The sequence below is a fragment of the Arachis hypogaea genome, chromosome 10, assembly GCF_003086295.3.
Source record: "Arachis hypogaea cultivar Tifrunner chromosome 10, arahy.Tifrunner.gnm2.J5K5, whole genome shotgun sequence".
Classification (NCBI taxonomy): Eukaryota; Viridiplantae; Streptophyta; class Magnoliopsida; order Fabales; family Fabaceae; genus Arachis; species Arachis hypogaea.
In genome coordinates this window covers 18,041,676-18,053,774 of record NC_092045.1, presented here as the reverse complement: position 1 = coordinate 18,053,774, position 12,099 = coordinate 18,041,676, and the positions used below count along the sequence as shown (strand labels likewise).

Sequence of the window (12,099 nt, the reverse complement as noted above, 5' to 3'; positions counted from 1 at the left end):
TGCAAAGCATATACATTTATAAGAAAATCATTAAGAGGATCTCAAGCCAAGTTAAGAAAGATGTTGCAAATCAAAATAGCTATAAATACGTTTCAAGGATAAAAGATTGGACAATTGCTGCACATTCAAATTGAATTAAAGAAGGAAAGAATTTCCCTCTCCATTATCAATGTTTTGGAAATTATATTTCAAATGATTGAAGAGATGCTGCACTAATGTTTAGAGAACAAAAAAAGAAAGCTTTCACATTTATAGCCATCGATTAAGAGCCTTAAAGAGTGCATCAGCTAGTCAACAAAAAAGAAAACTTCTCCATCTTGAAGAGAAGATATCAAGCTTTATAAAAAAAGATTTTATCTAAGGAAGAGATATCTATTTTCGTGCATAATTTCAAATCATACAAACAGCCCTTGTTTTTTTTATTTTTGAGTGTGTTCATACTTCTCTTTTGTCTAGATTCAAATTTACTTTGAGAGATGCAAAAGATAAATAGGGTAGTGCATACAAAAGTTATTTTAATTTTTATTTCAATGTTTGATTTTGAAAGTATGCTGGGTTAGAGTACACTTAGTTCTCCTTAACTAGGTTAGGTTAGCACCTAGGTGATATACTAAGCTTGGGATAGCTTAGGTGGTTTACAAGAGTGTGAGCCTCTTGGAATTGGTATTTGTAATCAATCTTGATTATAGTAAAAATTCTACCTTTGTAGTGGTAGAGAATAGACGTAGGTCACATTGCACTAAGTAGCCGAACTAGGATATATCGTGGTCTCACTCTTCTTCTTTTCCTTTCTCTGCCATTTCAATTATGTTCTGCTATGATGAGACAAAATTCAAAATAATCTCCTAAAACCAAAATTTTGCATAACTTGTTTATTCAAGTCTAAAAAGTGATTCCTTGATTCAACCCCCCTTCTCAATTCACTTGGAAACCTTCATGCTGGAAATTTTGGTAAAATCAAGTTGGGAGATAAAGGGATGTGTGACATCATTGGTATGGGTGATGTGTGGCTTGAAACCAACATGAAATGCAAGTTGCAGTTAAAAAATATTATGCAAGCACCAAATATCAATCTAATTTTAGTGAACGCACACTACAACAAATAAGGGTTTTTGCAACGGTCAAAAACCGTTGCCGTAGATTGAAAAACCGTTCCTAAAACTTTAAGCAACGCTTTGGCAACGGTTTTTGACCTGTGGTATATGCGGCCGTTGCCAATGATCAAAGGCAACGGTTTTTTACCTAAGGCAACGGTAATAAAAAAATCGTTGCCAAAGTTACTAGCATAGACAACGGTTTTGAAAAAAAATTTAAACAACGGTTTTAAACCGTTATTCGATAAGCAACGGTTTTAAACTGTTCTCTTTCATGATCCAACGGTTTAAAACCATAACTGAATAGGCAACGGTTTTAAACTGTTGTAGTTTTATTATTCACAAAGCCAACGGTTTTAAAGCATTACCGTTGGTGTCATTTTTTGGCAACGGTTTTAATACCATTGCCATTTTATAGTCTTCTAAGACAACGGTTTTAAAGCGTTACCATTAGTGTAGTTTTTGACAATGGTTTTAATTTCAATTTTTTTAAATTATTTAATGTCAATAAATAATCTAAACAATTTGAATAAAGTCACTAAAGAAAAATAATTGAACATTTCCATCAAATTTGACTTATAAAAATTGTTGTAAGATCCACAATCACATTATTTGCTAATAAGAAAAAAATGTGTACATTTTCTTAAGTTTCTAAAAGAAACAAGACTAATATTCTCACTTGAACATATTCCCAAATAGCTTCTTTATCTTTAATCCCCTTCCAGTTTGTGAAAATTAATGGACAAACATCTGATTCCTTGCCACTATGCCCAATTTGCTCAAGTTGTTTACAGCTTCATCAGTAGGACCAATCCCTCTCCTTCAATATTTAGAGTAATTTATTCTCTATCTTCCAACTATCTTGCATGAATCTTCAACCATTGTGTAGGTCCTCATGTTTTCTTCACAGTTGTCTCTATACAAAGAGAATAATTAAAATTACCATAATATATTCAAAGAGACTAAAACATTAATATTTTTAGCATTATATACCATCCCTCTTATCGATTTATATATATTTAATTGAAAAAAAAAAGCTTCATCCATTTAGCCAGATGAATAAAATTCCATAATTTTACTATTGCTAATGATTTATTCCAGCTGCGTAGAGAGTTATTTATAGAAAAATCACAGCAATTACAACTCAATGACATAGAGAGAGAGAGTTATTTATAGCCTAGTGCACCAAGTAAAAGTCACAGACTCTCACAACTGCTATAAGAAAACTAACTATTTAACACTTGAGTCTTGGTTTTCTTGTTCGGGTTTTGCTATTTAACTTGAGTCTTGATTTTATTGAAAGCCTAGCTCAAATTAATCAATTCAAGTAAATTAATCGTGCTTATTAATGAAAATAACAAAAAGCGATGTCTTCACATACAACCATTTTCATCATCATGCTTACCAAACACTCTTTTTCAACCCCCGTCCTGCAGCCCCCACCAATTAATAGATCCAATAAATTATTTATTAAAATATATCCATATTATACAAAGAAGTCATTATATATAAATCTTTCACAGTAGTAAATTTAAAGAAAAATGATGTCATAAAATGTTTTTAAGGAGACCAAAAATTTACCTTTCACAGTATTGTCTATGACCTCAGCCTCAGTTGGATTAATATAATTTTCTTCTATATTATCTCCTTCATTCTCATCCAATTCTTCTTTACCTGTAGTGTAACTCAATTGTAGAAGATTTAAATTTTGGATTCATTGTGATTCAATATGATTAAAAAAAAGTTCAAATAGTAAAGACTATGATAGAGAATATAAAAAAATAAATAAATACGTTAAAACTTATAATATAAATGCTAGAAAAAGCTATAAAAGTACTAGTTTTTGAAGAAGATAAAAAGTATATACCAAGTCAATTTATGACTATTAAAGCCAAGACTTATTACGTACTCATCTTTTCATATATTCCTGAGTGTGGTATCTATATCCTTCTCGCAGTAAATAATCCAAAAGAAAAAAGATACCGTTTGATTTCTCTACAACACTCATCAAGAACTAAGAGTTAGTTATAGCATTTTCCAAGGCATCTCTTGCACACTGCTACCTCTGATATCAAGGTAACGCAAGCTTATCAAATCACATATGAATCTGGTAGTGTCTGCATTGGAGTGTTAGAAAGGTCAAGAAAATACAGATGAATCAGTTTTCCAATACTCTTATCCTATTCTGACCAAAATCAGAATAGCACTATACCAAATCAATATTAAAATCAAAATAAAATGAAAATAGCATTTCCAGAGAACCAATTTCCAAATCAAAATCAAACAGCATTATACTAAATATAACATTAATATTAAAATCAAAACAAAACCAAAACAACATTTTCAGAGACTTAATTACCAAATCAAAATCATAACAGTATTATAACATATTAATATTAAAATTAAAACAAAATCAAAGCAGCATTGACAGAGAACCAGTTACATACTAAATCAATATTAAAATCAAAATAAAATCACAACAGCATTTCCAAATAATAATTTAGTGAACAAAAGCAACAGCAAAAGATTAGCAAATCCCACATTCCCATACTTTATTCCGCTCCCTAATCGCAACACCATAATTAGTTAATCACGTCTTATCTCATAATCCAAACTCTAATCACTATTCAAAGGACTGAAACAAACACAAAAGCAGAAACTCACACACCGCTTTCCTTTCTTCTTCTCAACTCCAACAAAAATGGCCAACAGCCAAACACGCCCTAACTAAACAAAAGAAAATCAGAAAAAGACCACTTACCACAGATGACAACCCACAATCAGCCAAGGCAGTGAAGCAGAAGCAGCGAGGTAGAAGCAGTGAAGCAGAATTAAATATAATACTAAGTTCTCCCTCACCTTCATAATAATTTTCCAGTGAACAAAAAAGTTAGCAAATTAAATATAATACTAAGCCTAATGCTAATAATGTTTACTAATAGAGAGAGGGGATGAGGAAAACAAAAGATAACTATTAGGATAAAATTTGTGGAAAGAAGACTAAATAAAACATCTAAACAATTCGGCTACCTGGGGTTTCTCAGAGCAGTACCGCACTTGTCTGCAACTACTGCAGAGTTTATCTCCTTTCCATGTTCCACACCAATTGCAAAAAGCAGAAAAAGATTCCCATCTTTTAATAAGATGTGCCTAATCAATAGAAGTACTAATACACCAATCTTAATGTGAAAACAGGTCATATATTAGTCATATACAAAGCAAAAATAATAGTAGAAATAATGCACAGTATAGCAACAATAAAAATACAATGTAAGAGCAGCTTGTTCAGGGTATCAAATTAAGTCTGACATTGAAATATAGCAAAAGCATAGTGTTACAAAATCAAAAAGATGGATTGCATGTACTCATGAACTCTATAACTCATGCATAACTCTAGAATGCTACTCCTCATAAGGAAATAGTCACCAGTTATAATCCATCTCCATATTTACAGTATCTTTAGGGTGGTGAAGTGTGATAGTCCATCTCTATGTTTACAGGGAGTGTCATAAATCTTAATTTACATAAAAGTTGCATCACTCAATCACCTAGAATATTATCACTGAGAGAACCCATCATTTAAACTCAGAGAAGCAGTGACCAAAACAGGCAGCATTATACCAAATCAAAATTCAAATCAAAACAGAAACCAAACCAATTAAACTCCAACAACAGTGACCATGGTTGCAGCAAAATGGAGAATTCAAACTCAATAGAATCAAAAACAGAAATGAATTCAATGGAATTCAAAACAAAGATGGCTTACAATAAAAGAATGAAGCAGCAGCAACAAGAGAGGCAGCCCCCTTCTCTCTGGTCTGTGATTCCGGCGACCAGAGGCACAGCGGTACGATGTGTTCTCCAGTGACAATCGACGGCGGCAGCGGCTCCTCTTTTGGTGGCGACAAGCATGAATGGCGGCTCCTCTCCACGGCCTCGGCGACGGACCTTCGACGGCGACAGTGGAGATCAGACGCGACAGAGCTGGCAGCACAGGCGGCGTCTTTTTTCTCCCCTACGAGCTTCCTTCCTCACGCATCTCTTCTCCCTTGCGACAGCAATGACATCACGGCAGCGGCAGTGTGACGGGTTCGACAGAGGCATAGCCACGGTGACGCGACGGTGCGGTTTCGACGGCGTTCGGCTCCTCGGCGGCTTCAGATCTGACGGTGACGTGACCTCCTTCGGCGGCATGAAGGCATGGCGGCGCGGAATAGAGCCTCCCTCCTTCCCTAGTTCTCGCGTTCTCTTCTCCCTCACGTCAGACTCTCTCTCTCTCTCTCTCTCTCTCTCTCTCTCTCTCTCTCTCTCTCTCTCTCTCTCTCTCTCTCTCTCTCTCTCTCTCTCGGTCACTCCTCCACCTCCACTCTACGGCGACGGCGACGGCGACGGCGACGACGGTGGAACCCTTGCTGGCGCCGTCCCTTCCATCTCTTCCCTCTCTTCTTCTCTGTTTCTTCGCCCTTCTAGTTTCCCCCTTCGAGCTCCCTTTTCACTTGTTTCTTTTCTTTTCTTTAAGTTTATGTATGGTTAATTTGGAAATTAGGTTATAGAGTTAGGGTTAAGAAAAAAAATAAAGATCATATGAAGATTTTAATAAAATTATAAAGTAAAATATTTATTCAATGGATATATAATATTTATTTTAAAATTATTTTAATTTTATTCTTTTATATTAATACTTGTTATATATTTATAATAAAAATATATAATATTTATTATAAATTTATTTTAACTTTATGTTTTTAAAATATAATATTTTTTATATATTTATAATAATAATAATATATTATATTTATTATAAATTTATTTTAATTTATTTTTTTAAAATAATATTTATTATTTATTTATAACAATAGTTTTTGAGTATTTTATAAATTTAGTATTTATAGAAAAAATAGTTTATATTTATATGATTATCTGAAATTATTTTTATTGGTATTGTTTAATTTTTATAATTATTTAAATAATATTAAAAATGGTTGTTTTATAAACAATTGTTATAATGGTTGTAAAACCGTTCTTTAAAATAGTCAAAGAGAACGGTTTTATTTTGTTACTATAGCGTAATAAAAAAATAAACTTCAACAGCAACACTGTAAAAACCGTTGTTTAAGACCATCTAATAGAACGGTTTTAAAGTGTAGCATTTCGGCAACGATTTTAATGCGTTTCTTTTGTACAATTCTTTAAACAACAATAAAAAAATGTTGCTTAAACACAAATCATGGTAACGGTTATAAAACCGTTCTTTAAAATAATCAAAGAGAACGGTTTTAATTTGTTACTGTAAATTGATGAAAAATTGAATTCAACAGTAACACTTTAAAAAACCGTTGTCTAAACCTATCTAAGAGAACGGTTTTAAGGTGTTGCAAAATTTGGCATTGCTAAAGGCCATATTTGTTGTAGTGGCATTGGATTAATAGGATATTGCACTTCTTTTTAGTAGTAGAAGATACAAAATTACCAAAGGGGCTCTCATTGTTGTTAAAGAAAACAATAGTCTCACTACTCTCTACCAATTGCAAGCAAAGTTATGCAAAGAAGAGATAAATATAGCCGATGATTCCTCCTCTAATTTGTGGCATATGCGTCTTGGTCAATTGAGCGAAAAAGGACTTAGCATTTTAGTCAAGAAGCACTCACTTCTAGTGAAAGGTACAACTTAAAATATTTGTACTCATTGTTTTGTTGGAAAGCATGCTGGAGTATCATTTCATAGTTCTGGACCTCATAGGAGATCACATGTTCTAGATTTAGTTCACACTGTTGTTTGCACTATGGATGCTAAAACACTAGGAGGTGCATCATATTTTGTTACTTTTATTGGTGATTATTCTCAAAAAGTGTGAGCTTTTGTTTTGAAATCTAAAGACTAGGTGCTCGGTATCTTCAAGCACTTTCATGCAAGTATTGAAAGAGAAACAAGAAGGAAGTTGAAATGTGTTCGAGTAGATAATAGTGGAGAAGACAGTTCCTAAGATTTCTCAACATAATGGAGCTACAAAGAGAACGAATCACACTATCAATGATAGAGTCAAGTGTACGCTCTCTCATGCAAAGTTGCCAAAATTCTTTTGGGCTGAAGTAGTGAAGATTGCAGTAGATTTGATCAACCTTTCTCCTTCAGTTCTACTAAATGGTGATGTTCCAGAGAAGTTTGGAGAGGGAAAGATGTCTCCTATAGTCACTTATGAGTGTTCGACTGCAGAGCTTTTATTCACATTCCAAGAGATGAAAGGTCCAAACTTGACAAAAAGTCAAATCAGTGTATCTTCATGGGTTATGATCATGAAGACTTTGGTTACAAATTATGGGATCCGATGAGTAAGAAAATGATTAGAAGTTGAAATGTGACTTTTTTTTAATACCAAACTATTGAAGACCTTGAGAATAGGGGTGTTCAAAACCAATTCGAACCGAACTAAATCGAGGAACCGAACCGAAAAAATTGAAAACCGAAATAACCGAAAACCGAAATAACCGAAAAAAACTTATTTTGCTATTTTTTGTGCGGTTCGGCTCGGTTTTCGGTTTTGACTTTGAAGACACTAACCGAACCGATTAGGGAAAAAACCCTAAATGTCATTACTAACCGCACCCAACCCCCCAGACCCCCCACCCCCAAACGAAACTGCGCTCTGCGCGAGTACCCTAACCCGCAAATCCCCATTGCGCTCATCGCTCTCTCTTCTCCAAATCTTCACACACCCAAGACCCAACCATACCTACTTAGTACCTACGGCACCCACTACCCAGCCACCCACCAGGCCACCACCGTCGCACATAAGGCCAACCCAAAGCCACGCCGTCACACATCAGGCCAAGATGAAGCCACGCCCGTCGCACATCAGGCCAACACGAAGCCACCATCGACTGACTCGACACGGCAGCACAGCACCACGCCGTCGCTGTTGAGACGCCACCACCCTAACCCATCAATTCAACCCAGCACGGCAGCACCTCCCAGTCTCCCACTCAGCCTTCCTCCCAAGTCAATATGGAGCCCGAGCTACCGATTCAGGTAATGTTTAGTTGTTTATCATTTGCTGTTTACTGGTAATTCTATTCATTAGTGTTGATTTGTTGCTACTTGCTATTGATTTGTTGATTTGTTGCTAAGTTTTGTTTATTTATAGCCTTTTTCTGGTAATGAGCCACCGATTCAGATAATGTTTTGTTGATTTATTGCTAAGTTTTGTTGATTTGTTAATTTGGAAATGTCCTGCTTGCTACCTTGCTGGTTGCTGTTTAGTGGTTCATTTTATTGTTATTTAATGGTTCAATATATTAGAAATGTCCTGCTTGCTACGTTGCTATTTAATAGTTCATTTCATTGTTGTTTAATGGTTCATTATCTTGAAAATGTCCTGCTTGCTGCCTTGCTGGTTGTTGTTTAGTGGTTCATTTTTTGCTGGTTATTGATTAATGGTTCAATTAAGTTTTGATTAATGGTTCAATTGAGTTTTGGAAATGTCCTGCTTGCTGCCTTGCTATATGCTAGTTATTGATTAATGGTTCAATTAAGTTTTGGAAATGTCCTGCTTGCTGCCTTGCTTGCTGCCTTGCTGGATGCTGGTTATTGATTAATGGTTCAATTAAGTTTTGCTGCTTGCTGCCTTGCTTAATGCCTTGTTGAATGTTGATAACTTGGTAATTGGTAATTGGTATTGCTGGATTGTTGGTTATTGATTTGTTGTGCAGTTTAATACTGGTTATTAATTTATTTGTTGTTGTGTTTCTTGCCTTGATTTATTATATTTATTTATGTAGTTTGAGGTCAGTTCAAGTGAGAATATGGGCGATTCTGGATTGCCGCCAGTTTCTCTTCCAAATAAATCAACAAGCATAAGATCTCCGACTGCATTGCCTCCTGTCCCAGCTCCACATCGAAACACAAGGAAGCTTGCTAGTAGAGGCCGAGGGAAAAGGCGGGCTGTTGAAGAAGCTCCCGTTGAAGTTGATGACTCTGCTGAAACTGAGGCCGATGAAGGTAAGAGAAAACCTTGTATACCTAGGTCTTGGACATGGGATCACTTTACTAAAGATGAAACTAGTAATCCACAGTATCCTAGAGCAAAATGTAATTGGTGTGGGACTAGTTATGCTTGTGATACACATAAAAATGGCACTAGTAACATGAAAAATCACTTGTTGTCGCAATGCAAAAAATTTTCGAAGGAAGCATTAGATCCTACCCAAAAGCTTCTTTGTTTTCAAGATGTGATAAAAGATAATAGAAAAGGGATAGGTAGTTCACTTTCTGCCGTGTCATTTGATGTTGATCGTTGTAGACAAGCACTTGCTAGAATGATTATTGTGGATGAATTGCCTTTTTCGCATGTTGAGGGGGAGGGTTTTTGTTATTATACGAGTTGTTTGCAACCCAAGTTTTCAATTCCTAGAAGGCTCACAGTTGCTAGGGATTGTTAGAAGTTTTATTTGAATGAAAAAATTAAGTTGAAGTGTGTTTTCTCTCAACCAAATCAAAATGTTTGTTTGACAACTAATTGTTGGTCATCTGTGCAAAACTTGAACTATCTTTGCCTTACTGCTCATTATATTGATGCTAATTAGAAACTGCAAAAAAATCTTGAATTTTTATGTTATCAAGAATCACAAGGGGGAAACAATTGGTAGGAAGATTGAGAGATGTTTGTTGAGCTGGGGGATATCCTGGGTTTTTTCTATCACTGTTGATAATACTAGTTCAAATGATGTTGCACTTTTTACTTGAAAAATAGAATGGAGGATTGGAACTCACATCCATTAAGGGGAGAGTTTTTACATGTTAGATGTTGTGCTCATATTTTAAATCTTGTTGTGAATGATGGGTTGAGAGAAATGCATGAGTCAATTTTAAAGATTAGAAATGCAGTTCGGCATGTGCGTGTATCACTGGGTCGTACTGAGAGGTTTAAAACTATGATTAAGGAAGCTAGAATTCTGAAAAAAGGCACTGTCCATTTAGATGTTCCTACTAGGTGGAACTCTACCTTTTTAATGCTTGAAAGTGCTTTGAAGTTTCAAAAGGCATTTAAACAATTGGGGGAGAGAGATTCTGAATATGCAATGATGGCGGGTGGGATTCCTACGTCTGAGGATTGGGAGAATGCAAGGCATCTTTTCAAGTTTTTAAAAATATTTTATGAGGTTACTAACAAAGTTTCTGGTTCAACGTTTGTGACATCTTCTCAACACTTTAATGACTTTTGTAAGATATTGTCTACACTTAAGCATTGGATGGGAAGTTTGGAGACGGTACTTTCAGGCATGGCTGAGAAAATGAAGTCCAAGTATGATAAGTATTGGGGAAATATAAAGAACACAAACATGATGATTTTCATTGCAGTTGTTCTTGATCCTAGGTATAAGCTTCAATTGATTAAGTGGAGTTTTGAAAAGTTGTATGAAAAAGAAGATGCTGAATTCTTAACTGCAAAGGTGAAGGAGACGCTTTTCAAGGTGTTTGATAGCTATAGGCTTTGGTGGTAACTATCAAAGATCTACTCGACAAGATCATCCTGAAATTAGCACACAAGAGCTTAAGGCACATGAAACTTCTTTTGCTATGGAATTTGAGAAGGAAATGCAATTCAATGAGAGTGTTAACAAGAATAAGGTGGAGTTATATCTCATGGAGGCATTAGAGAAGAGTGGCGTACAATTCGACATTCTAAATTGGTGGAAAGTGAATTCCACTAAATATCCAATTCTTGGGCAGATTGCAAGAGACGTCTTAACCATGCCAGTTTCCACAGTTGCTTCAGAATCGGCATTTAGTACTGGAGGAAGGGTGTTGAATAATTATAGGAGTTCTCTAACTCCGATGACAGCTGAAGCGTTAATTTGTACATAAAATTGGCTCCGAAACTCTCCAAAACTTGTCCTTGAGGAACTCATCGAAGAATTGGAGAAGTTGAAATTAGGTATGGTTAAGTTTCTACTTATAATTTTCTTTATTTTAATCTAGTTTTTATTAATATATATCATTTGTTATGAATGTTTCTTCTTTTATATATTGTGTAGAAGTTGCACCCACACGTGATCCCAATGAAGAAGATTCTGGTGTTGAGTCTGATTGAGTACATCTTGTTATGGTAGGAATTGTTCTCTTTATATTATTATTATTGTTGTTGTTGTTGTTGTTGTTGTTGTTGTTGTTGTTGTTGTTGTTGTTATGTAACTGTTTTTTTATTTCAGGTTGGTTTGCATTAAGAAGTTTAGCTACTTTTTTTGAGAAGACACCATAACTTTGCTATCAGTTTAATGACATTTTTTTTTATTTTCACCTGTGTTGACTGTTGAACTATTAAACTTCTTTAATTATCGTATTTGAATTCTGTTGTCATTAAATTTCATTAGATCAAGACGTTGTTAGCTATTGTGTATTTCGGTTTGTCAATTTCAATGTTATGACTTTGCATAATAGTATGGTAGAATTTTTTTTATTTGATTGAAAAAATCGAACAAACCGAACCAAACCAAACCAAACCGATATTATTTGGTTTGGTTTGGTTCGGATGACCTTGACAAAAAAACTGAACCAAACCGAACCGCAGTTTAATTAAACGATTGGATCGGATGGTTTTTCCCTCAAAAACCGAACCAAACCGCACCGCGAACACCCCTACTTGAGAAAATAGATAAGCCAACAACAACTGTTAGAATGTTCTGCTAATGATAAATCTGCTCCTTCTACTAAACCTCTTGTTGATGAGGAAGATTTACAAGTTATAATAATGGTGATAATTTACACGATGAACTTACACCTCAACCTGAGGTGCCAAATGTAGAAGCTCCACCAGATACTGAAGTTCTACCTGAACCACCAGTTGAGCCTGAATTGAGAAGATCTACTAGAGAGCGACATCCTTCTCAGAGATACTCTCCTCATGAGTATGTGATGAACACTGAGACTGGAAAGCCAGAGAACTATGAGGAAACTATGTCTGATAAGCATAAAGAAGATTGTTTGAAGGCCATGCAAGAAGAAATTAAA

At 35.0% G+C, this 12,099-nt stretch overlaps 1 protein-coding gene across 1 annotated transcript; it reads left to right on the top strand.

The window, feature by feature from the left end:
- Positions 1 to 9,842: 9,842 nt before the first annotated feature.
- LOC114924528 (zinc finger BED domain-containing protein RICESLEEPER 2-like) lies at positions 9,843 to 10,592 on the top strand. Its single transcript, XM_029289373.1, has one exon. The coding sequence runs from the start codon at positions 9,843 to 9,845 to the stop codon at positions 10,590 to 10,592; it is 750 nt and encodes a 249-aa protein (XP_029145206.1).
- The last annotated feature ends 1,507 nt before the right edge of the window (positions 10,593 to 12,099 follow it).

Excerpts from the sequence above, each read along its gene's own strand:
- LOC114924528 (XM_029289373.1), top strand. The coding sequence starts at position 9,843 with ATGGAGGATTGGAACTCACATCCATTAAGGGGAGAGTTTTTACATGTT.